General features: G+C 44.1%; 1 protein-coding gene across 6 annotated transcripts; it reads left to right on the forward strand.

Annotated features, from left to right (window-relative positions):
* Positions 1-1,885: 1,885 nt before the first annotated feature.
* EEF1AKMT1 (EEF1A lysine methyltransferase 1) lies at positions 1,886-25,967 on the forward strand. Of its 6 annotated transcripts, none has more exons than XM_061435003.1 (5): positions 5,911-6,063; positions 17,970-18,120; positions 19,717-19,799; positions 24,143-24,423; positions 25,181-25,967. In XM_061435003.1, the coding sequence occupies exons 2-5, from the start codon at positions 17,977-17,979 to the stop codon at positions 25,348-25,350; spliced, it is 678 nt and encodes a 225-aa protein (XP_061290987.1). In that variant the 5' UTR covers positions 5,911-6,063; positions 17,970-17,976; the 3' UTR covers positions 25,351-25,967. The 6 variants fall into 6 exon arrangements, with proteins under 6 accessions (XP_061290983.1, XP_061290987.1, XP_061290984.1 ...); XM_061435000.1 differs by having other exon boundaries at positions 5,912-6,057; XM_061435001.1 differs by having other exon boundaries at positions 5,913-6,075.
* Positions 25,968-26,252: the final 285 nt, after the last annotated feature.

Below are 26,252 nucleotides of genomic sequence, written 5' to 3' on the forward strand. Positions count from 1 at the left end.
GGACTGGTCAGCGTGCAGGTCCTGTGTGCAGTCCTGGGTGGCTGGCTGCCTGGGGCATGCCTGACAGCGTCTTTTCAGCACAGTAATTTGGGTCTTCGTGGGCTGGGAGATCATGGCATATTTCCTAACTTCACAGTTTTTTTCAAACTAGTTTTAACAATTTAGCCTTATTTCCTTGAAGACAGTGCTTCTAACTACATTACATAACTCTGTTCAGAGGAAGTGGTTACTACTTTTATTTTTTTTCCTTCACAGCTTGCATTTCAAAACCAAACATCTTTCCCCCAGTCAGCATTACTTAACTTCCCTTACTGTCTTGGGCTGGATTTTCTCTTCTACCAAAAATGTCAAGTCTTTGTATTTCTGATATGACCATATTCTCCATGTCTGTTAATACTTGTAAAAGTCCCTCAAGTACTGAAGGAAATGAGTTGTCAATTTCAAGGATTTCAAGTTTGAGCATCTGCAGGGTCTGTTGCACCCTTAAAATGTTATTTTCATAATTTTACCTGTTTCTGTTTGTCACCTCTGCTGTTAGAGGTGTTGTCCTTAGATCTTAGTAATTAGCTGTCTCTGACAATGATTCTTGTTATAAGTTCCTGAATAAAATATTAACTGTTCAGAAGAAGAAACCTCAGTACTTCTTAGGGGTTTTTCATAACCAGAAAATAAGGAACCAATTTGGATCTTGAGTTCTTAATATTATAATTTTCTGTAAATTTCTCTGTAAAACAGCATAGGTGATTTGAGGATATAATAATAATAATGTTTTAAATTATTTTTAAATGTAAGTGGATATTCTCTGACTTGGTAATAACTATGTTCTGAAAACACTGCGTCTAAGAATTCTTTAAAAATTGATAATTCTAAAATTTTAAAATATCCAACTTAGGTATATTGCTGAGCTGAAATTAGTTTGAAGTGCTGTAGTTCAAATTGAACTTTAAACATTTTAACTTAGATGTAAGAAATGTGACGTATTCCTGATCAATTATACTGGGAATCCATGCCATTTAGCCAAAGACTGTATTTGGTTCAGGTAAAGATGAAAGCCTAACGATGGGCATCCACTGTGTCCTGCAGAGGACGGATAACGTGATCTGTTTCTTGCCTCCAGCTCTGTGCACATGAGTCTTTGTAAAGGTGGATGCACGGTGGGGGCGAGATGTGGGCCGCATGTCGGCCCCTGCGGCTCTCACCCCAAACCATCTTTGTCCCGCTTGCCCTCTGTGATCTGCCCTTCACCTGGTCCCAGAGTTCCCAGCATTGGAGAGCTTTTGGCCTTGGGTTTTCTTTTCAGTCTGTGTTCTTAGGCTCTCAGCTGTTAGGAGCTGTCAGAATGTACTGATGGCTGACTGTCCCAGCTTGACATTCAGCAGTGCGTCTGCGCTCTATTACCTGAGAGGGGTGTGCCCACAGTGTCTCACGCCGGCCTGCCTGGTGTGGTGTCTTCTACCACGTAAGATGGTGACAGATTGCAAATACTGGTATTGTGATTTCGTTCTCTGTACAAAGGAGAAAGCTCCAGGTAGTGAGCTTTTTGGCTTCATTTCTGGTTTAATGGTCACAAAATGTTAGCACTGCTACCATTCAGCATGTGTAAAATTTTTTAAATTTATAAATATTAAAATTTTAAACTTATACTGACTTTCCAGTTTTTTTAAGAGACCCAGGGATAAGTATACTGTTTAAATATTTACCTCTATTAACATTATTAATAAAGATATAAAGTTGCATTTAATTTTTCAAAAGATGCTATAGTATGATTCTAGGACTTAAATCAAGGCCGTGTATTGAGCCAGTTACAAGGTGAATATCAAATTGATAAAATTTTATTTGTATTTTTTAATTCATAAATGGGAGTTAAAATGTCTTCACTAAATATTTTTATTACATTTTTGTTTTGATCATGTGTGATTTGTTCATGGGAGTTTAGCTAGACTACCATACGAAATTTATGGAATGGTGCTCCTTCATTGACCAGCCAAGCAGAGGATGACTGACCCTGGGGACGTTACAGTCAAAATAATTTTAAATAAAAAACACAAGGACATATCTTCACAGTTAAAAATAGGGAATTGCATTACCTTCTGGGAGAATACCCAACCCTAATATTAATACAGGATTAGTCCAGGATTCAGAGAGAAAATCAGAATTTCATTTATATTCTGTTGTATTGAGCAGATGTGTTTTTATCTCAGCTCACCCTCTTAGGATTTCAGAGTTATTAGTTAAATCACTGAAGTGGAGGCATATTTGTAGTAAGTGTAGTTGGGTCATTGTTCTTGACTTTTCAGGAAAAATGGAAAAGTACCATCTGCTGTGTGTTAGGCAGACTTTCTTTTTTACCTAATCCTAAATCTTGTAGGCATATTCAGTGAAAGGTAAAGTTTTTATTTTAAACTTGATATTGCTTTGAATGTTTGTTGATTTTTTAGGTTATGTTGAGATTTAATTCTACTCCAAGGATGGATAAAGAAACATTAAGCTGTTTAGGAATTAAGTGGAGTTCTTTCATTCCTAAGGGGGGACCTTAACCCAGGTACATCACCTGGCATTGGAGGGAGCTGTAGATGGTCTTAGAGGCCGCGGATGTAAAAGTCTGGTGGTGTTTCTTGGATACCATCTTTAAAATCCTAGTGCTCTCTTAAAGTACAGTGTGTTTATAGTGTGTGGTTTATGAATGATGACTTTGGTGAATTATTAGATTATGAAACATTTTTGTATGTTTCTTAAACATAGGATCCCAGATTGGGTCCTGTGCATTCTCTGTAATCTCAAGTGGCAGTTGTTTTAAAACTTAAGTGGAAGCAAAGGGCGTATTTGGTGATAGCAAGGAGAAAATCTTTTGCTTGGAAACACCATACAATACCAGTGGCAGCAAGCACTGTCATTTCTAGCACATAAGTCAACATCCTGCTGAACTCTTTTCAGTGTAAATTATTTTTAACATCTAGCAAGAGAATGAACTGTGATTAAGTCATTGGCGCTTCTCAGAGCTGATAAATGGGAGGGAAAAAAAAAACCTGAAGGAAAGAGAGGGGTTTGTTTTGTTTTGTTTTATATATTGTGGTCTTGCCATGGAGCATGTGGGATTGGCCCCTCACCCCTGCTTTGGAAGCACAGTCTTGACCTCTGGACTGCCCAGGAAGTCCCACAGAGAGAGTTTAAGCAGGGACGTGCTAAATACTTTTATTCCTGTAGTAGTTAGTAGTTTTAAGTTTTGGTAGTGTTCACTCTTGATTGCTTTGCCAGGTCAGTCTTCAGATATTCCCCTGAGTAAGCCCTGTCTCTCAGGCCGCAGTTTTATTTGCACAACTGCTCGTAACTGCACTGCCCCTGTTGGTACTTTCTCAGGACTGACCTGGTGAAGCTGTTGGGACTGGCAGAGTACAGGGTGGAGACACAAACTCAGCGTCTGGCTAAGCTTCTCAGGGTTTTCATTGATTACGGGTCTGTCATGTGTATCATCAATCAGTCAGTCAGTTCGGTCACTCAGTGATGTCCGACTCTTTGCAACCCCATGAATTGCAACACACCAGGCCTCCCTGTCCATCACCAACTCCTGGAGTTCACTCAAACTCACGTCCATCGAGTGGGTGATACCATCCAGCCATCTCATCCTCTGTCGTCCCCTTCTCCTCCTGTCCCCAGTCCCTCCCAGCATCAGTCTTTTCCAATGAGTCAACGCTTTGCATGAGGTGGCCAAAGTATTGGAGTTTCAGCTTTAGCATCAGTCCGTCCAAAGAACACCCAGGACTGATCTCCTTTAGAATGGACTAGTTGGATCAATGCTGCTGCTGCTGCTGCTAAGTCACTTCAGTCGTGTCCGACTTTGTGCGACCCCAGAGACGGCAGCCCACCAGGCTCCCCCGTCCCTGGGATTCTCCAGGCAAGAACACTGGAGTGGGTTTGCCATTTCCTTCTCCAATGCATGAAAGTGAAAAGTGAAAGTGAAGTCGCTCAGTCGTCAGATCAGATCAGTCGCTCAGTTGTGTCCGACTCTTTGCGACTCCATGAATTGCAGCACGCCAGGCCTCCCTGTCCATCACCAACTCCCGGAGTTCACTGAGACTCAAGTCCATCGGGTCAGTGATGCCATCCAGCCATCTCATCCTCTGTCGTCCCCTTCTCCTCCTGCCCCCAATCCCTCCCAGCATCAGAGTCTTTTCCAATGAGTCAACTCTTCGCATGAGGTGGCCAAAGTACCGGAGTTTCAGCTTTAGCATCATTCCTTCCAGAGAAATCCCAGGGCTGATCTCCTTCAGAATGGACTGGTTGGATCTCCTTGCAGTCCAAGGGACTCTCAAGAGTCTTCTCCAACACCACAGTTCAAAAGCATCAATTCTTTGGCGCTCAGCCTTCTTCACAGGCCACACAAAAGGAGTAATTCCTGAACTGAGATTGATTTGAATGTATCTTTCTAGTCCAGTTTACTTGACGAGTAGTTTCCCTTTAGTTATTTATTTATTGGCCACATGGCTTGTGGGATCTCAGTTCCCTGACTAGAGATTGAAGCCAGGGCCTCGGCAGTAAAAGCACTGCATACTGACCACGGGGCTGCCAGGGAATTCCTGCAGTTTCCCCTTTGTTTCAATGATAATAAAATTGCCTCTTGGTATCTTAAATTTTTTCTATGATTTGCAAAACCTATTAAATTACAATGCAAACGTTTCAGCTGAAAGAGTTGTAACTATTTGAACTTCTGACAACTGTGGTCACTTTAATAAAAAAACAGTAATACACATTAAATGGCAGATAACTATTGTCTCACATACGGTGAAAGCAGTTGAAACTTTGAAAGCTTAAAATATTATAGATCTGTTTTAATCCAAAAATAACTTGCTTTAACATAAATAAGCCTTTCTGCTGAATAAGCCAAGGCAGTGTGTCCTATGTATGGAACACTACTACCTCTGTAAAAAAATATATACTGCCATAAAAGTCAGTTATTGTCTCTCAGTGCATATTTATTGTTCTTTTAGCTTGATATATGTTTTCTTTCCTGCTGCTTTCCTAAATTATAGCTGGTTTTGACGTACGCAGCGTAGTGGACTTGTCATCCAAACAAAAAATGAAAGCATGGTTTGCCGTAAGCTTGGGGGCCGTATTTAAAGTGGAAATTACGGTATTCCCAGAATAGCAAACCTGTTTTTAATTTATATCCTCACCTTATACCAGAAAGGATTAAAAGTATTCAATAGAAGGTAACGTGGGAAGATGACGGGATTGGTAAGGAGGATGAGGAGAAAGCGGGCAGGGATGCTGCATGGATTGGTGGCCCTGCGGGAGAACAGTCATGACACCGCTCGGGGTCTGCAAGCACCTCCAGTCCGCGCGCAGGCGTCGGCTCTGACCCGGCTCCGCGGAGGCCGTGCTCCCGCCCGTGAGTCGTTGCACACAGCGCTGCTGCTTCATGAGGGGAGGGTTTGCCCAGCTCGTAGGCGGTCTCAGCACGGGGACCGCGTCTTCGGGTCGCGGGAACCCTCGGTGTTAGGCGGGGGTCTACCGTGGCTCCGACAGACGCACCGCGGAGGGTGTGCGGGGTTTTATTTAAAGGCCTTCTCTAACGCAGCGGTGGCTATGTCTATCTCCCCATTAGACGGAGGAGGCGGAACAGACGGGGCCTTGCTGCTTGTGAAACGTACAGTGAAGTGCAAACGCCAGATCTCTTGGTGCGCCTTAAAACCTGCAGCGTCTCTGCTGCCCCGGTCCTCGCGGACACGTGCTCAGCCGCGCAGCTCCCGGCGCGAGGCGGCCCTGCACGTGGCGCGGTGCCCAAGGGCCTCCCGGGAGCGCTCGTCTGCGCGTGCGCAGACCGGGCCAGCCCGCAGCCCCGCCCACGACCCGGCCCCCTCCTACCCCGCCCCGCGGGACTGCTGTGCTTGCGCGGACGCGCCCCCGCGCACGCTTCCGGCCTGGCGGGCCGCAGTGCGCACGCGCAAACGCAGCTGGCTGCCCGACCGGGACCCGCGGGCTACGGAGCACGCGTGGACTCGAGCGGCGAGTGGAGTGAGGAGCCCGCGCCGACTCCGCTCGTCCGCGTCTCCCGACACGGTCAGGGTAGCGGCTCTGGTACTCGGGGCCGGGCGGAAGGGGTTGGGAGGCGCTGCCGTCTCGGGTGTGCTCAGGTCGGCCGCGGGGCCGGGCCCGGGCGCGTGGAGCCGCGCTTCAGCCGGGGTCTCAGCGTGTGGAGTAACGGCCGTCTCCAAGGCGTGGAGGGGAGGGGGGTGGTGTCTGGAGGGGGGCCGGGCGTGTTCCGGGAGGCGGGGCGGTTGTGGTGGCAGCCCGTGGCGGTGGACGGTGTGCGTGTGGACACCGGGGTCGCGGGCGGCGTCGTTCTGTGGAGGGGCACGGGGCAACCTGCCGCCCCTCGTCGGCCCCGTCCGCCCGCGTCCCGGTAGAGGCCCGGATGCTGGAAATATGGACAATTTAGAGATCCACCCTCCACACAATTTTTTTTTTTTTCTTTTTCAGCTATGAAAGTAGTTTTCTTAATCTGCTGTTCGGAATTATTTGCTTTGAAGTTAAAGCCAACTTTTTTGTTTTCATGTTTTTATTTCTAAGTAATTAGCTAACAGATTTCAGGTTGCAAATTGAAAGCCATTGTCAATCCACAAATGCAGCTGTGGAAACATCCGTACGCATTCATATGTGTACACAGGAAAGTATGTGGACTCGCGCACTTTTCCTTGCCCTTCAGCTGTTCCAGGCAGTGTCGTGGTGTAGCTGGAATCAGGAACCGACTGTACCTGCAGTCTCTCGCAGGAGACGTTGGATTTTAATATTTGCTAAAGTGGTGTTGCTTCTTTTTTATCTGAGCACTTGCTGTTGGCATCTGCCAAGGTGTGTGTGGTGTCTTCCCCCACTCCCGCGAGTAATCTGTGGCTCTTTCTCTGGCTCGTGAACGTGATGGCAGGCCTGGGAGATAATTTAGACTTTCTGCTCTTGACAGCGGAGAAGGCAGTGGCACCCCGTAGGCTGCAGTCCATGGGGTCGCTGAGGGTCGGACACGACTGAGCGACTTCACTTTCACTTTTCACTTTCATGCATTGGAGAAGGAAATGGCAAGCCACTCCAGTGTTCTTCCCTGGAGAATCCCAGGGACGGCGGAGTCTGGTGGGCTGCCGTCTGTGGAGTCACACAGAGTCGGACACGACTGAAGTGACTTAGCAGCAGCAGCAGCAGCCCTTGACAGAGCTTTCTAAAAAGGGAAAGAGAAAGCCACCCGCCTTTGCTTTACCTTGAATGAACACACACTAGGTCGTTAGGTAGGGATGCTCCCAGGAGATTGTAAGCGTTGTGAAGGAACACCATTCTGAGCAAATGTTGGTGGCCCCCCATCACCTCAGGTGAACTGGTGTGGTCTCTGGGAGACAGGTGGGCACCCTGGAAATACCTCACATCTTCCACTGAGGCTCTGAAAATGCACAGGCAGCTACTCAGCGTGACAATTTCACGTTTATACATGTGCTGCCTTGGAGTGTATGATCCAGTTTTCTGGGGGTGAAAGGTTTCATATTTTTGGGGTCTTTGGTCAGAGTAGCTTGAGTGAGTTGAAGAAATTACATTATCTACAAACATTATTTCCAAACCTACAGAAAGGGATAAAGTTTTTTTTTTAATTTTCAATACAATTTTTAAGAATCATTTTAGCCTTGAGCGCAGTCTGTGTTCATGTTTGGCTGTGTCAGGGCTCAGTTGCTGTGTTTGGGATCTTGTGTCATATTTAGCTGCAGCATGGGATCTCTTAACTACAACACGTGGGATCTAGTTCCCCAGCCAAGGATCGGACCTGGGCCCCCTGCATTGGGAGCAGGGGAGTCTTAGCCACTGGACCACTGGGGAAGTCCCAAAAGGGGGTAGTTTTCTTGATAGGTATTTTCCTCACTGGAGCATATTAAGTTTACCTAAGATGCATAAAGCTGTTCAAAGAAAACTGAACTGTCGTCATATATTCAGCTTGACCCAAAGCTGGCAGAGTCAGAGCTTTCTCCTGGACCTACTGTACTTTTCTCCTCCATATTACTTAAAATCATAATTTATGGTAATTTTCATTTTCTAAGAAGAGGACAAAGAGAAAAGATAGTCAAGGCTTTCTCTCCAAGATTCCTGAGACCTCTAAGCTTTCTTTTACTCTGACAATGAGAGGAGATGGGAGAATGGCAGTATGTTTGTTAGCAGAATAATCACCTTGCTCAGACATTTTTAGGATTCCCTGTCTAGAGTAGTAACCTTTAGAGAGATCCTGAAGGAAAAGAAAAGATGTGTCTTGTGGGTGTCCCTGGAAGCTAGTAAGCATTTGGACGACCTCTCAGAAGGCACTTGGATACATGTACTTTCATCACGTCCGCACTTCTCCCCACAGTAGAAGCTGGGCCTTCCACTTAGGAAGGATTAACATATATTTGACTAACTGAACAAGACAGAATCCTTGCAGTAGTGGTGCATTTGATTCATTAGAGCTGATCTTGGCAAAAATGTGAAGTTAGAAGGACACCTTTTGGGGAGTAAACCAGCTTGTGACTGAGATGGAGGTGATCTCATCACCTCTTGATCCAGCGCTGCAGGGAGCTCTAGAAGTGGTGCTCATGGAATGTAAAGCCCGTGAGTCCCCAGAGACTTGACTTTGAAAGGCAGTGTTCGTGGGACGTGTAAGCGTCAGGTGCCCTGTCATCACGTGCGTGTCGTTCTGTACATAAACCTGCCCCAGGTGTCATATTCCATGATGAGGGTATTTGCATTCCATGGTTCAGCCCTGTGGCTTCGCTCTCCTGTTACTAATGATTGTGAACAGTGCCCCTCATCAGAGCACTAAGTCCACCCCCTTAGCAGTTCTGCTCCATTTCTCAGCAGCTTCTAGCACAAATGTGGGACCTTTGGGCAGCCCTCGCCAGGGTCTGGTGCCCAGTCAGTGGGCATTCTCTTTCCCTCCCAGACTGTAGCAGCTTCTTAAAGAACTCCTGTTCCCATGTGTAGCTCTAAAGCAGGTGAATGCCTGGTGTATAGCATCTAGAGCTGTTATTGTATGGGTGATGCTGGAAAGGCTTGCAGTCTTCCATCACGTATGCACACATACACGTGCCAAAAGTTAAGGCTGTCAACTTTGTATTTTAAGAAAAGTTTTTAATTAAGGAATATCGGTAGAGACCAATAAGTAAATTATACTTTTATTTTGAAGTAAAAGAACTGAAGCAAGAAGTAACTTATTAAGGAAATAACCTGTTCATGAAAAGTATTTGTGTGAAGAAATACCATTTAAGTCAGTAGGGAGAGTCAGAGGGTCATGAGTGATACAAGAAGATGTGATTTTGGAAACTTTGTGGAAGAAAACATTTCCTTGTTTTTTCCCTATTAAACAACCCTGTCTTATAACAAGTTGGTTATATGATCGTGCATTTCTGAATCATTGATTAAAATCATTCGCTTCTGATTTGAGTTGTGGGTTCTATAACTCTTCAGCTTCCCTGCCCTCATCTTTCTTGTTTTTAAGGTGAATTATAAAACTTTAGAGTTTATAAGTACAGTATACTTTAAGTCATTGTTCTGTTAGCTGAGCTCACGTGTTTGGTCTTGGAGGGCCTGGCTTCCCTGCTGTTTGTGATCTCGTGGAGTCTGTACGTTAGCATCAGTGTCTCTGGCGACCCCTGTCCCTGTGACGTGCACAGAGACTGCTTTAACTCCAAACACACTCTGCTTCTGGGCGGCCCTTGGTGGTCTGCAGTCGCTCAGGGGTGCCTAGTAGTGACATTAAAATACCCACTAGCTGTCTGATGCTATGTTAAGACTGCTTATCTGTTACAAGGGTGTTGGTCCTTTCAGCAGTTCTTTGGACATACTGATCACTGGACCCCCTCTGGAAATGTCCCAGCCCCATCCTGGAGCAGGCAGGAACCTGTGTCCCGAGGCCATCTGTGTGATTTCTCGTCGCACTGCTGCATCAGGGCACCTGGGGCACGGGGACGTGATCGTCAGATGCAGGCAGTAATCTTCTCCACTTGCCTTAGAAGAAACAGACACTACTATGCGGAGCAAGTTTTCAAGATTCTTTGGTTACATTTTTTAATCACTTCTCTTTCATGGTGAACAAATGTTTTCTGTTAAGCTATGTGAGAACACAAGAAAGAGATCTTGCTTGTTTTAAGGGCTGTCCTTTCTATTTTACAAATTCTAAAGTATGGTCAATATCTCCTCCCTGTACTTTACAAACAGAAGCCACCCTGGGATGCTTGGTACCCTTGCAAAGCTGATCCCATCCACAGACTCTGTCTGTTTATAGATGTGTATGGAGTCTGTGATGACAAGAAGGGTGACCTGGAAGCATTCAGTTGCTTCCCAGAAAGCTGATGAGCCAGTCTCGTGGCATGTTTGATGCATGAGTCCCGTGTCATGACAGTTTCACCACAGTGTCAGTAAACAACCCATCTGCCTCATGTAGAACTGACTGGAATAGTCCGTGTCAGATGAGACATGTGTTAAGGTTGATTTGATCTGGTTAACAGATTGGACAAAATGATGTCTCTATAAAGAAGAATCACTTTTGACCAGATGCCAGAGGCTACGATGTACGTAGATTTCCTTGGATTGCTTTTTGAAGTCAGCGTTTGCTTCTCCGGCAGTGTTCTCTAAATCGTTTGTGATTTTGTAGATCCATGCCCTTTGAATATCTGTCACATGCAGTCCCACATTGACTGTTCTTTTCCTTCAGCATTTTCAGTGAGCATCATAAATGACAGTTGAAAGCAACTGCCCAGTGGTTTGTTGATTCCTTAATTTTAATGGACCTTTACTAAAAATATTAAGTGTTGGAGCCCTTAAGGATCAACTGATAAATGAGAATTTCATATTTAGGTTTCATGTAGAACTCTGTCCAAATTCTTACTCTGTATCTTGTGGGGAGGGGAAACAAGTCAGGGATTTACTTTTGCAAAAACACCTGATAGATTTTATATTCATCATTTATAAAAAACTTGTTTTGAAAGCATTAAATTTTTTTTTCATGATTCTGAATCCTGAAATACAAGACCAGTATGAAGCCTCTTTGTACCTTGCAGCTCGCTTTGCAGTGTTCTCAGACTTTCTCAGCCCTGCACAAAAGCTAATAATCTTTCCCTTTATCTTTTCTTCTGGGACAGTGAGCATGGTTCACTTGAAGGTGTATCCCATCTCTGTTGATATTTGCATTATGTTCATGCATTGTTTTCTTAACTTTGTCCGTCTTTTTAGGTCTTTTAGCGTATTTAGGACAGTTGGGGTCTTTGTCTAGCAGGAGTGCTGTGTGGCCTTTTTCAGACATGGCTTTTTTCTTTTCAACGGGCCATGCTTTGCTGTCTCTTTGTATGCTTTGTTCAAAGTGCTTTTGTTCATACTTTGTTTATAAAGTATGATTTTGTTCATACTTTGTTCACAGTATGATTTTGTTCAAAGTGCTGGAAATCAGATTTTCCCCCTTCTCCAAGATTTGCTTTTTCTGTCATTCTGTTGTTGTCATTGCTATTATTATAGTCTGTTTTTGTGCTAAACATCAGCCTGAGGAAGCTTGAGGTCTTTCTAAGCCCACACCTTTTCCCGGGCATGTACATGCACCTTCTAAATCCCTCCACGTATGCGGTTGCTGTTTATAATGGTCTGGTCCTTAAATATGTGGCCCGTGAAGGGGGCGGGGTGGTCGTAGCGCTTTAAATCCCCGCAGAGTTGCCTCTGCTGGGGGTAGGGGGGTGGAGTGCTGCAGCAATGGCTGCCTGCCTCTGCCTCCATGATCAGAAGTACCATCAGCAATCAAAATCCAGATTCCCAGTATTTGAAGAAAGGGGTCTTTATTGCCCACTTTGCCCCCACTGGTTACATACACGCTGCTCCTGGAGCTGTTGGAGTTGCGTTCTGAGACTCCAGCACGGCTGTCTGCCTGGCGTCCGTTCGTCTCAGGGCTGGAGGGGCTTGCATCTTCCCCATAGCTTAGCTCTCAGGTGCACGTGAAAGTCCTCTCTACCCTCATAGGATGTTTTCCCCTTCCGCCCACTGTCTGAGCAGTAAAAACACTGTTCCCGTTTTCTTTCTGCCTCCTTGTTTCTGCATGTGACCAGTCTTATGTGGTGCTTCCCGCTGTGCTGTGACTTGGATTTCTAGAACTGGCAACAGCAAACTTTCAGTGGCATTGACCTCGCTGTGTCATTGTCCTCACTTAGCTGTATAAGTTAACCCCTGAGCATAAAACCTTCCTGAGGCAAAAATAAGGAGAAGGGATAGGAAGCCACTGCTGAGTTAAGGGCCCAAACTGACTGAAATTAACATTTTAAGTCTTCTCCTGGGAGTTGAAAGCCTTTGAATAGACTAATGATCCAAAGCAGTTCCATCAGATAGATTGTGCCAGTACAGTTCTCTCAGTATGGAGATAGTCTTCCCAGATCCTTCTAATAACTTTGTACACACTCTAACCATTCCTTCCCACCTTTAGATCCCACCTTGATGATGTCTACCTTCTGAACAGTCTCATCTCTCTGACCACTTTATTTTGTGCTCTGAGATGATAGATCTGTTAACCTGCATTTTGTCTAAAAGTGATCCAGTGATAGCTTGTTCACTTGTGTCCAGCTCTTTGTGACCCCGTGGACTGCAGCGTGCCAGGCTTCCCTGTCCCTCACTGTCTCCCAGAGTTTGCTCAAACTCATGTCCATTGACTCAGTGATGCCATCCAACCATCTCATCCTCTGTTGTCCCTCAATCTTTTGCAGCATCAGGGTCTTTTCCCATGAGTCAGCTCTTCACATCCAGTGGCCAGAGCATTCAGCATCAGTCCATCTTAATCTGTGAAGGTGACAAGTGACAAGCCAGAGCCAGTCGTGCTCCCTGCACACAGCGTTCACCATGCTCATCATTTCCTGTCACTCTTTGTAGTGTTGCTTTAATTATTGATTTCTTGTGGTCCCTCTGCTGCCAAGTAGTCACATGAAGGTATTAAACTAGTGGTCACCACAGATTCCGTACTGTCAGTGAGATGCTGCAACTTGAACAGTACTGAAGGTAATATTTTTGTTCCTGTTGTGTGCCAAGGACGATTAGGTGGTTTGTAGATAGTAACTCATCTAATTCAGAACAACTCTATTAAATAAGTTTTAACATTATCTCCATTTCATAAATGAGAAAATTAAGGCATAGAAGAGTTAAATACTTGCTTAAAGCTATGTAGTTAATAAGTGGCAAAGCCATGATTTACACTTAGGTAGTTCAGCTCCAGTTCTTGCTCTGAATCCAGTATTGTTTTTCTGAATGTCTAAATAAATAAGAGCAGAAATGCTTTTTCACAATCAGTATAAAAAATACCAAGTATCTGCTTCAGGTAAGAGCTGTTTGTATAAAGTATTAGAACCTCTCCATCTTGAGATGAGTCTGTGCAGAAATTATAGATCGTTTACTGTGAAACACTGCAAACATTTAAGACTACAGCCTGCAGCAGGAAGTTGTGTCGTGATGCACGACCCTATACACACATGTGTATTTTTTGCTAAAACATTTCACAGAGCACTACTGACTTCTACTATAAGCTATACATGTACTTGGATACATTCTTTTCTGTTTTTAAAAAATCTTATATTTTCCTACATTGAATTCATATCTTAATGGAAATCATTGTAGTGTGAAAAGTGTGGGTAGAAAAATAGATGAGTCCTTTCATGAGATTTATTCTAAGTTCTTTGAAAAAGATTATTACTTGGGGAAGGCCCAAACTGTTTAGAAGCCATTTCAGACACTTTTTGGTTACAGAATTAAGTCCATGGGTCTCTGCAGATAATATAGTAAACATTTTTTAAATTATGTATTCCTCACTTCCAGTGGTAACCACTATCTTTAATCTTTGGTTTTTCATTAACTTGCTTTTATCCCCATGTTTCTGAACTTCACTTAAATAGAATTATTGATACTATATGTATTCTCTAACTTTGTGATTTAACATATTCTTAAGATTGATTCTTGTTAGTATATATGGCTGTAGGTTTCTTTTTTTTAACACTGTCATGAACTTCCACTAGGAGTAACAAGACTAAATTTCCCCTCCCATCTGATAGAACTGAAAAAAAAAAAAAACAGGTAAAATATGTGGGGAAAAATGTCTTTGAAGATAACGGGCACCAGGCCACAAAGGTCAGTGGTCCCTGAAAAAGGGAAATGAACAGACTGAACCTGATGGTTACTTCGTCTTACTGCCCGAAAGACTTTTCAGGCTGCTACGCAGGGAAGGGAACCCAGGGACCGCTCTGAGTTGAGGAAATACTGACAGATTCTGGGGAAGCCTCATGGGAAGCAAGCAGGGCAGAGTGAGTACAGAGGAGGAGCTCCAGAGAACTGCGGTACAAGAAATGTTCATTCAAGCACACGGAGAATGACAGGTGATGGCAGTATTAATCAATACAAAATGAAGTGCAATGTAAGTGGTTACGATGTAGGTTTTTTTAAAAGATTTTTTAACAGTGTGCTGTATTTCAGTTAAGTTCAGTCACTCAATCGTGTCTGACTCTTTGCAACCCCATGGACTGCAGCACGCCAGGCCTCCCTGTCCATCACCAACTCCCGGAGTTTACTCAAACTCATGTCCATAGAGTCGGTGATGCCATCCAGCCGTCTCATCCTCTGTCGTCCCCTTCTCCCGCCTTCAATCTTTCCCAGCATCAGGGTCTTTTCCAATGAGTCAGTTCTTCGTATCAGGTGGCCAAAGTATTGGAGTTTCAGCTTCAGCATCAGTCCTTGAATATTCAGGACTGATCTCCTTCAGTATGGACTGGTTGGATCTCCTTGCTATCGAAGGGACTCTCAAGAGTCTTCTCCAACACCGCAGTTCAAAAGCATCAATTCTTTGGTGCTCAGCTTTGTTTATAGTCCAACTCTCACATCCACGCATGACATGACTATTGGAACAACCATAGCCTTGACTAGACGGACCTTTGTTGGCAAAGTAACGTCTCTGCTTTTGATATGCTGTCTAGGTTGGTCATAACTTTTCTTCCAAGAAACAAGTGTCTTTTAATTTCATGGCTGCAGTCACCATCTGCAGTGATTTTGGAGCCCCTCAAAATAAAGTCTATAACTGTTTCCTCTGTTTCCCCATCTATTTGCCATGAACTGACAGGACCAGATGCCATGATCCTAGTTTTCTGAATGTTGAGTTTTAAGCCAACTTTTTGACTCTTTCACTTTCATTAAGAGGCTCTTTAGTTCTTCGCTTTCTCCCATAAGTGTGATGTCATCTGCATATCTGAGGTTATTGGTATTTCTCCCAGCAATCTTGATTCCAGCTTGTGCTTCTTTCAGCCCAGCGTTTCTCATGATGTACTCTGCACATAAGTTAAATAAGCAGGGTGACAATAGACAGCCTTGAACTGATTTGGAAACACTTTGTTGTTCCATGTCCAGTTCTAACTGTTGCTTCCTGACCTGCATACAGATTTCTCAAGAGGCAGGTCAGGTGGTCTGGTATTCCCATCTCTTTCAGAATTTTCCAGTTTGTTGTGATCCACATAGTCAAAGGCTTTGGCATAGTCAATAAAGCAGAACTAGATGTTTTTCTGGAACTCTCTTGCTTTTTCCATGATCCAACGGATGTTGGCAATTTGATCTCTGGTTCCTCTGCCTTTCTAAATCCAGCTTGAACATCTGGAAGTTCACGGTTCACGTACTGTTGAAGCCTGGCTTGGAGAATTTTGAGCATTACTTTACCAGCGTGTGAGATGAGTGCAATTGTGCGGTAGTCTGAGCATTCTTTGGCATTGCCTTTCTTTGGGATTGGAATGAAAACTGACCTTTTCCAGTCCTGTGGCCACTGCTGAGTTCCAAATGTGCTGGCATACTGAGTGCCGCACTTTCACAGCATCATCTTTTAGGATTTGAAATAGCTCAACTGGAATTCCATCACCTCCACTAGTTTTGTTTGTAGTGATGCTTCCTAAGGCCCACTTGACTTCACATTCCACGATGTCTGGCTCTAGGTGAGTGATCACACCATCATGATTATCTGGGTCTTGAAGATCTTTTTTGTACAGTTCTGTGTATTCTTGCCACCTCTTCTTAATATCTTCTGCTGCTTTTAGGTCCATACTATGTCTGTCCTTTATTGTGCCCGTCTTCACATGAAAACTTCCTTGGTATCTCTGATTTTCTTGAAGAGATCTCTAGTCTTTCCCATTCTGTTGTTTTCCTCTATTTCTTTGCATTGATTGCTGAGGAAGGCTTTCTTATCTCTCCTTGCTATTCTTTGAAACTCTGCATTCAAATGGATATATCCTTTTGTCCTTTGTCTTTCGCTTGTCTTTTCTCAGCTGTTTGTAAGGCCTCCTCAGACAACCATTTTGCCTTTTTACATTTCTTTTCCCTGGGATGATCTTGACCCCTGCCTCCGGTACAATGTCACAAATCTTCATCCATAGTTCTTCAGGCACTCTATCAGATCTAATCCTGTGAATCTGTCACCTCCACTGTATAATCGTAAGGGATTTGATACCTGAATATCTAGTGGTTTTCCCTACTTTCTTCAATTTAAGTCTGAATTTGGCAATAAGGAGTTCATGATCTGAGCCACAGTCAGCTCCCGGTCTTGTTTTTGCTGACTGTATAGAGCTTCTCCATCTTTGGTTGCATATAATCAATCTGATTTCAGTATTGACCATCTGGTGATGTCCATGTGTAGAGTCTTCTCTTGTGTTGTTGGAAGAGGGTGTTTGCTATGACCAGTGCATTCTTTTCACAAAACTGTTAGCCTTTGCCCTGCTTCATTACTCCAAGGCCAGATTTGCCTGTGGTGTGTTTATATCAAATGTAAAAATAAGACGTTGGACAATAGTAACACAAAGGCTTGGAGGAGAGAAATGGAAGTTATATACAAATCGTAAGGTTTTTGTATAACACAGAAGTGGTGTAATGCTATTTGATCGCGTGCCATGATAGATACCCTATAAACCTGTAATCCTTCAAGTAACTACATAACAGTTACAGGTGGCAAGCCAGCAGAGGAGAAAAGGAAATGTTTTCCATGTGATATAGTACTCTACTGTAGGAATACACAGCAGTCTGTTATATTATGTAATGTCCAGTGGGTGGACATTTCAGCAGTTTTAGTTGTTGCCAGTACACATTTCCACTTTGAACGTATTCTCCATGTCTATTTATGTGAATCACAGGAGTTTCACATAGTTATATGATGCAGAATTTCTGAGTTTGAAGCAGAGGTAAGGTAATATTGTTATCCAAAATGTTTTCATCAGTTTACATTTCAGCAGCAAAGTAGGCCGTTTCTATTATTCTACACCCCCCAAAACATTCGGTGTTACCTGTCTTTTCCATTGTAGTCAGTCTGGTAGGTGTATGGTTGTATCTCATTGTGATGGTAATTTGCATCCTCTCTCATCTCTTAATTTTCCTATCTCTTCCTCTACCCCTCCTTTACCAATCCTTCACTTGTGCCATTGTAACACCTAGGAGCCTTAGGTCACCTCAACAATGACATTCACACATAAAAAGCTCTGATTCAGAGTCTACTGTGAATTATCTGCATGTGACCACTGGGGTACCAGAAGAAAGCAAAACATCTTTACAGATTTCATTCTGCAAGGAGTCATAAAAATGTGAAAAGTCTTATTGTGAAAACTGTATACACGGAGAGAGTAAGCATGCATTTATTTGTTCAGCTTTAGTTAGTGGAAGATCTCTGCAGACGTATGTATGCATGTGCTTGGCTGCGCCCGGCCTTTGTTTATGGCACGTGGCATCTCGTTCCCTGACCGGGGATAGAACCCGGGCCCTACACTGGGAGTGTGGGGTCTTGGCCACTGAACCACCAGGGAGGTTCCTGGTCTCAGAAATTTTAAATACCTGTTTTCCTGATACAACTCACTTCCAGTTTGGATCATTGCTATGAGTTAATTTTTTTAATTGTTTGATGGAAAGGAAAAACACACTAACATCACTTGACTCATTCCCTGCAGGTGTGAGATGAGTGACTCCGAAGACGAGGGCCCCCCCCAGCTTTCCTCACACGCCCTTGCAGCTCTGCAGGAGTTTTATGCTGAGCAGCAGCACCACTCTGACCTCTGTGGTGACGACAAGTACAACATCGGGATAATAGAAGAGAACTGGGTAAGTGACCATGCTCTGCATCCATCCGGACGTGTTGGCAGTGTGGAGTGTGTTCTGTACCTAGTCCACTGTTGGTCTTTACCCCACCTAACAGCCCAGTTTGTCTCGCTTGTCACTAGGAAGCTGATAGCCTGTTCAGTAGCTAAGACTGGGAGTGCAGATTTTCCTCATTCTGACCCGGGCTGCTTGGTGGTCAGAGGAGGGGACGTTTCAGATAGGGGAAGAGATCGTGTCCAACAGACTGTACTTCTTGTAGACAGATTCATTCTGTCAGTTTTTACTGGAGCACAGCATTCCTTATGGGAAGGGATCATTGCAGTAAGGGGGCAACTGGTGTTAAACATGTGGAAAATTGATGAAAGGGGTTTTAAAGAAGATATTAATAGTTCCTGGTGCACAGTATGTATTTTAATTGTATTTTTATGAGCCAAATAAAAATAGGAATTTTTAAAAGTGAGTTGAGGAAAGCTAACCTAAACTGTAACGTAGAAATCTACCTTTTTTGAAGCATAGTTGAGAAATAGATGAGGCTTGAAATTTCTTTGACTACCTTAATCATCGATCTGCCTCTCTTCATCACTTTGCAGCTGGGAGGTGTGTGTGTGTGCAGTCTTTGACATTTTGTGTCAAGTGTAGATCTAAGTTATATAAAGTTTATATTATTTTATATAAAATTATATAAAATTCATCATCTGTTTGAAATTGGGACAGAAATGTTTCTTTTTATTTACTCTGGATGTTCCATCTACTCAGATGCCTCTAGTTTCTTTCGTCATGTTTTCGTCTTTAGCTTGATGCTTTGAATAGTAAATATTAGAAACCTGAGTCCACCTTAAGGTAGTCTTTCTCTTTTCCTTTTGCTTGCTTAAATACTATGTACTTTCCGATTCTGAAAGTAATCTATGGTCGGTGTAGAAAATAGGTAAATATGAATAAAAAAACAAGTCATAATCTCACTACCTGAATTAACTATTTGTATATTTTTGGCACTTGTTTTGTTCACAAAAATGAAGAAATCTCCCAGGAAGTTTGAAAGAATACATTATAAAACTAGAGGATAAGTCCAGGAGGCATGAGTGAAACTTTTAGATGTAGGTGACAAAGAAGATCTTAGAACCTTCTGGAGAAAAGCATGTCACCTCCAGTGTCTCAGGACAGGTCACATTGCACTTTTCAATAGCTTTATTAGAAACTAGAAAAAAAGTGAAGCACTGCCTTCAATATTTAGAGTGAAAATTTCATTCAGTCTAGGATTCTATGCCCAGCTGAGTTACCAATGAAATGTGAGGATAAAATGTTAAATGTGTAAGACATGGTAAGTCTCACAACATTGACTTCCCATGCACCACTTTTCAGGAGCTACAGGATGATGTTGGGAGAATTAGGGATAGTTTCGGAGAACCCAAGCAAATGCAACAGTGGTTTGTTTATTAACTCTAGAAGAATAGGAGGTGCCATACCAAAAGGAAGCGCAGAATATACTGCCTGGCCCAGCAGTGACACTGGCTGTTGACAGAATTCGTTTTGGTAAATAGATACGAATTAAAAGGACACGTGTATGCCAGGTCTAATACAATTCACTCGTTCCTGTCACAGCAGCTGAGCCAGTTCTGGTACAGCCCGGAGACGGCCACGCGCCTTGCTGAGGATGCAGTGGCAGCTGCCGGGGAGGGCGGCAGGTGAGATACTGGGTTCTCTTCTCTTTTGCCTTTTAATCTAAAGTAATACTTTAAATGTCCTTCCTGGATGAGAGATGGTTTGTAAGAAGGTTCACCTGTAATCTGCAAAACCTGTGGTTGATGATTTGAAGACCACAAGGAATAAAGAATGCTTTCCTGTCGCTGCTAGGGGCACACTCAAAACCCTGTTCCATGTAAGTCATCTTCATCTGTTCCTTAACATTTTTCTATTCCTTTTATTCCCCTGCTGCTGCTGCTAAGTCACTTCAGTTGTGTCCCGACTCCTAGCGACCCCATGGACTACAGCCTACCAGGGTCCTCCGTCCATGGGATTTGCCAGGGAAGAGTGCTGGAGTGGGTTGCCATTGCCTTCTCCTTTATTCCCCTAGAATTGCTTTAAAAGAAAAAAATCTTAATGTTTGATCTTTCTGAAATTTTGAGAATTATAGGTTTTGTTAGTTTGGTATTTATTTCTGTCAGAACTTTGTGTGCATATGAAGTCAAATGGTCCTGAAAGACTTGTTGAACAAAGTAATCCTGCCGGGGTCCTGCCCCGGCTGATCCAGGGTATTCGAAGCGGGGATGGCGTCGGCGACCTATTTATTTAAATATTTTATCAAAGATATAAAGAGTAATAGGATGAGGATAGCTCAGTAGGAAAATTCAGTGGAGAAAAGAGGCTGAGTAGCTTGGTTTACGTGGGAGACCAATAAAACTTCAAGACAAGAAGTTTGCATCACTTACGTAGGCCGCAGGCGTCCTTCCATTCTCCTGAAGGAGAGGAGACACTGAGGCCTCCCCGGTTGGATCTTAGAAGCCCAGGCATAATTAGTAAGCATGGGGGGTTCCGAGCTCCAGATGGAGACTCAACCAGAGTGAGAGAGAGAGCGACATGGGGAGACCAGTATTTCGAGAAACTGATCCTAATTCTTTATTTTCCAGAGTCTGTTTTTATACACTGAGATGTTATACTAAAGTCACGTGGGGACAGCAGTCCTGACTTTTATTAAAGTCAGGTGCTTCACACAAATGTATACAGAGGTCTTAGGGGTGTTACATCATCTTCTGGCCAGGGGGGGGCCTGCTGACAATTTACGACCCTCTCCTTGTGACAGCGGTCAGTCAACCAGGACACTTATTTCTCCAGGGGTGATTATTCTTAAAACAGACGCCACCCAAGTAAAGTTACATTCCTATAGGGTGAGGGTGTAGTGGGTTTTAGTTAAGGAAAGAATTTACTTAGCCTAAGGTCTAACGTAGTCTTCTGTATATTCATTAATGTGTGTAAGGGCAGGGGATGTGGAAACTTAGCAACAAACATTGGCTCAACAAATGAAAAACCCTTCACCAATACAGTTTCTAATCAGCCCATTATACTTATACTAATAGTTTCTAACTTTTCTAAGGAACCTGTTTTTAGAAGGTTTAAAGCATCTCCTGCCTCTCACGGTTGGGAGGCTGTGAGCAATCACATGTGGCCGGACAAGCCTGTCAGGCAAGCTAGAGAACCTTCAGAGGAGTTTGTAGGTTAAAACACTCTTATCACGCCCAGGAATTATTATTAACTGGAGCTCTAAGTTAACTCCTTCTCTGAAAGAGGTGGTGGGGGACAGCCCCCCGTAAAGTCAGAGGTGTAGGTGAGCACAAAGTAGTAAAGTAGGCAGGCTCTGGTTATGGGGGTAGATGCTCGAGGAGTTCCAGGGGGACTCCTGAGGCTCGATCCCGCCTTTGCGTATGTCGAGCCTCCTTCCTCATGACCTTTGCCATGGGCGGAGTACGTCACTCTGGCCCCCAACATAATCCATTGTTAATTTTCCCCTTGTCCCCCCCTTGCCTTTCAGCTCTTCTACAATTCTAAACCTGTTTATATTGGCACTTGTTCATTTGTCACTTACAGACATCTCACCTTAAGAGACTAAGGATTTAGCTTCTTCATCCTCCACTGCACACAGGTGTGCTTCCTGTCCGTGCTCCCAGTAGTTATATCCATTTTTATGGTTGGACTCATTGGTAATATTTTTTGAGGCTCTTGCTTCTACATACTTCCCTGGTGGCTCAGCTGGTAAGAATCCACCTGCAGTGGGGGAGACCTGGGTTTGATCCCTCAGTTGGGAACATCCCCTGGAGAAGGGAATGGCTGCCCACTCCAGTACTCTGGCCTGGAATCCCCATGGAGAAGTCCATGGGGTCACGAAGAGTCGGCTACAACTCAGCAACTTTCATGAGTGATAATTAGTTTGAAATTTCCTGTTTTATTCCCTTGGTTTGGGTTTCATATTAGTAGCTTCATAAAATGACCTGGGAAGTGTTACTATGTTTGTTTCCTGGAAGTGATTGTGTAGAATTGGTGTTAGTTATATCCTGTCTTGGTTAAATAGGGTTTATACGTCCATATCACTAACCCTCAAATTCTCCCAGTGGTGTAAATCTCTTAACCAACGAACTTACACATATTTCAACTCCTTGGAAAAAATACTCCCCCCACCCCCCTGGCTTTGCCACCTCTTCTGTCTGGGCTGGTGTACGTCCGGCTCTGGTCTTGGTATTTCCCTCCACCATCTACTGAGTGTCCTCTTATCTTTCTTGTTCTGACCTTCCTGTATCCAGTATCCCAGTCCTTAGTTCACAGCTTTATCTTGGTTGGGTACATCCTTCAACACTTTTCACTAGAGGGAAATTTTAAAAACCTGTCTCAAAATATTTTTATTCTACCCATTCTCTTGATGTGTTAGTTATTGAGAAGTACAATGCCATTCTGATTTCTTATGAGAAACCTGTTTTTTGCACCCCTGCCCCCTGCTGGCTTAGGGTTTTCTCCTAATGCCGTGTTGTGTGTCCTGGCATGGTGCTTTCATTTGTCGAAAGGGGTGGAAACCTTTCTGTTCTCATAACTCGGGTCCTCCAGTTTGGGAAAATTGTCCTTTTTTTTTCTTCTATTCTTCTTTACCTGATTCATTTTTCTTTCTGTCCCTTTCACGCGTTTTGTCTTTCTTACCTGACCTTCTGGGAAAATTCCTCAACTTTATCTTTGAAACTTTCCACTGACTTTGCCATTTCTGCTATCCTGTACTTTATCACCTGTAATTTCTTAGGTCTCTGGATATTTATCAAGGTATCTTGTTCATCCTTCTGAGGACATCACATTACAGGACTTCTTCTCTTCACAGTCTCTGACTCCAGCATGCCTCTCATGTTTTATTAATATTTTGGCTTTAGTACGCACTGACTCTCCTGAGTGGTCTGCTGACCCTCTGCTGTGTGCTCCTAGTTGAGATGGGCACGCTAAGGTTGGAAGCTCTGATACATGGGCAGGCTTTCTCTGCTTGGTGTCTGCAGTTAGCTGGTATGGATCAGCTGTTTTCCCAGGAATGCCCGGTCAGTAAATCCAGGCTTTTTCTTGTGGGCTGGTAAGAGCCCCAGAAAGAGCCACCTTCCTTCCTGGGAGTCACGCATCTCGTTGACCTCATTCCAGGAGGTCAGGGCTCCCAACATCTGGTGGGTTTAATGTGATCCTTGCCATTCCACACGGCCCTTCACCACTAGCTGTGCCCCTACCCCCATCCGGACAACATCCTTCCCATTTTCTCCCACAGTGTGGAGGCTTGGTGCAGAGATGAGAATCCTGGGTCTTTTCCTCTTCGATAGACCTTCCAAAAACAGTCCCCCTGCCGCCCCTTCACCCCTACTTCTTGAGCTACCTGGTTTTCAGCTTCCTGAGCTGCGGGTGCTTTGGTGTTGGCGAGGCTCCCTCTCAGCTTTCCTGGCTGCCAATTTGGGATTTGGCTCCCTTGGGCCTGCAGAGTCAGAAGCCACCCAGACCACACCCTTGCCTGTCAGCTTCCTGAGCATGTTTCCTTTGTCTTCCCTCATTGTCTTGCTGTTGGAGGTTTCCTTCTCATGATTAATTGCTTTGAAGAAGCAAATCTAAATGAATGTGTTCCCTCTGCATCTTTAGCTGAAAGTCCTAAGGCTTTTTCTTTATATATTAAATATATGAATATTACCAAATAACTTGAAAATATTTAGTTTGAGGCTTAAAAGTATTTGAAATAAATGTTAAAAGAGACCAACAGGAAAATAACAGGTAAATTCAGGTCATGGGCTGCGTAACTCTTGTACCTAATGTTTCACATTTTTTTACCATGAAACATACATTTCATACTCAAAAATTATGAGTTTGTAGATCTGTAAACACCAGATTCCTCCCAAAATTCACTGCTGTTATTACTTTTGTTTGTAGTGTGAAGAAAATCTGACATGGGCTATACTTTTTCAGTGAAGTGGTTATTTGCTGCTGTATGCTATCACAAAGCTCATTCATGAGCTGGGTCTCTCTGTTCCAGAATAGCGTGTGTGAGCGCCCCCAGTGTCTACCAGAAGCTGAGAGAGCGGCACAGAGACGATGTCTCCGTCTGCATCTTCGAGTACGACCGCAGGTTTGCCATATACGGAGAGGACTTTGTCTACTATGACTACAAGAACCCTGTGGACTTACCTGAGAGGATCGCCACACACAGCTTTGACATCGTCGTGGCAGATCCCCCCTATCTCTCGGAGGAATGTCTTAGGAAAATGTCAGAAACTATCAAGCTCCTGACCCGGGGAAAGATCCTGCTGTGCACAGGTTTGTGCTGGCCGACCACACACCCTGTGACCTCATTCCACTTATCTCCCTGCACCCTGGGGCTGAGGTGCTGCTGCCTCTCGGGGCCTGTTGAGAATTCTGTGGCACGACGCCCAGGAAGTGGGGTTTGGCGCGAGGTGAGGGCACCGGGAGTGCTATCTGTACTCAGCAGTGTCAGTACTAGTAACATGTCTGGCTCAGCCTCTCTAGCTGATAAAGAAATATGCAACCTCTGGGGTTAAAGTGGATGTCAGAGGTCACAGACCAAGATGTTAGATGGTTTACCAGAACAGAAGATGTTCTCACCGGTGAGGGAGGGGGATTATCCTGGCGTTTCAAAATGAAAACATGAGCTGTAGGTCCCCCTACTTTCAGGCCTGCAGCCCCTCGCTCCCCCTGGTGCAGAGGACGGGCTGGAGGGAGACGTGCAGTCATCAGCCAGAAGCTGGTACAAATGTGTTTGCACAATTAGATATTACCCAGAAAGGGGCTGCTGAGTCCAAGTTGGAAAAAGTTTTTAGTAAAATTATCTTTTGTTACTTTGTAGAATATAAGTAATTTTTACAATTTCTAAGTATCTCAGCTTTATAGAGGCAGAAAAATTCTTGATAAAGGGAAAAATAGTAGGAACTTGGCAAAAATGTTGGAGGAAGTAAAAGGATAGAAAGCAGTGACCTTCCCCCTATTGCTGAGTGGAACTGGCAGCTCCTTGCCCCGGCCAGCGTGGCTCTGAGGCTTGTCTGGTGGTTCTCCTCAGGTGCTGTCATGGAGGACGCGGCAGCAAAGCTGCTTGGAGTGAAGATGTGCAAGTTTATTCCAGAACACACTCGAACCCTGGGAAATGAGTTTCGCTGTTTCGTGAATTACAACTCCGGGCTGGACTGTAATCTGTCAGTGCAGCTCCCAGTACAGGAAGGACCCAAGTGACGTTTCCTCTCTGAAAAACTACCACCTCCCCTGTCCTCGTTTTCGAGGTAAAGACATTATGATTTCCTTAGGATGTCCCTGGAGCTCAGGGTGCTTTTGCCAACTTGAGTCTGTAGAATTATATCTGGAAGAACTTTTAGACCCCATCTAGTGGAGAAGGCAATGGCACCCCACTCCAGTATTCTTGCCTGGAAAATCCCACAGACGGAGGAGCCTGGTATGCTGCAGTCCATGGGGTCGCTGGGAGTCGGACACGACTGAGCGACTTCCATTTCACTTTCATGCACTGGAGAAGGAAATGGCAACCCATTCGAGTGTTCTTGCCTGGAGAATCCCAGGGACGGGGGAGCCTGGTGGGCTGCAGTCTATGGGGTCGCACAGAGTCTGACACACCTGAAATGACTTAGCAGCAGCAGCAGTCTGCTCTCCTCACTTAACACAGGTAAAGAGCAGTACGTAGTGACCAGCCAAGACCTCAGCCCCTGGCTCTAACAGCCAGGGAGTTTGTAGTTGAGGATGCAGTTTGTGTCCAGAAGAGGGAGGGCACATGCCCAGTAAATATTTGTTAAATGAATTCCATTCAGAGAGAAGGTGCAAATAAAGGTTACCTTTCTGGATCTTGGTGGGGAAAGTCGATTCTTCCATTGGGTATGTGCTGCCTGTTAACAACTAAGGTGAGCTAACCTGATGAACACAGTTAATGGAACTGCTTTATTTTTCACATGCAATACATTTACTCTCCTTTGTCCAGTGCTCTGATGTCTGCACTATTTATATTTGCAGAGTGGCTGGAAAATGTTATACAATAGTGGCGACTGAAATAATTACCCAAGGTTTGAAGGCAGTTTTTCTTTTTGTGTATTTCTTTGTTGTTGACCTGAACCCTTCTGAAAGGTTCAGAT

This window comes from Bos javanicus, chromosome 12, assembly GCF_032452875.1.
Source record: "Bos javanicus breed banteng chromosome 12, ARS-OSU_banteng_1.0, whole genome shotgun sequence".
Lineage (NCBI taxonomy): Eukaryota > Metazoa > Chordata > Mammalia > Artiodactyla > Bovidae > Bos > Bos javanicus.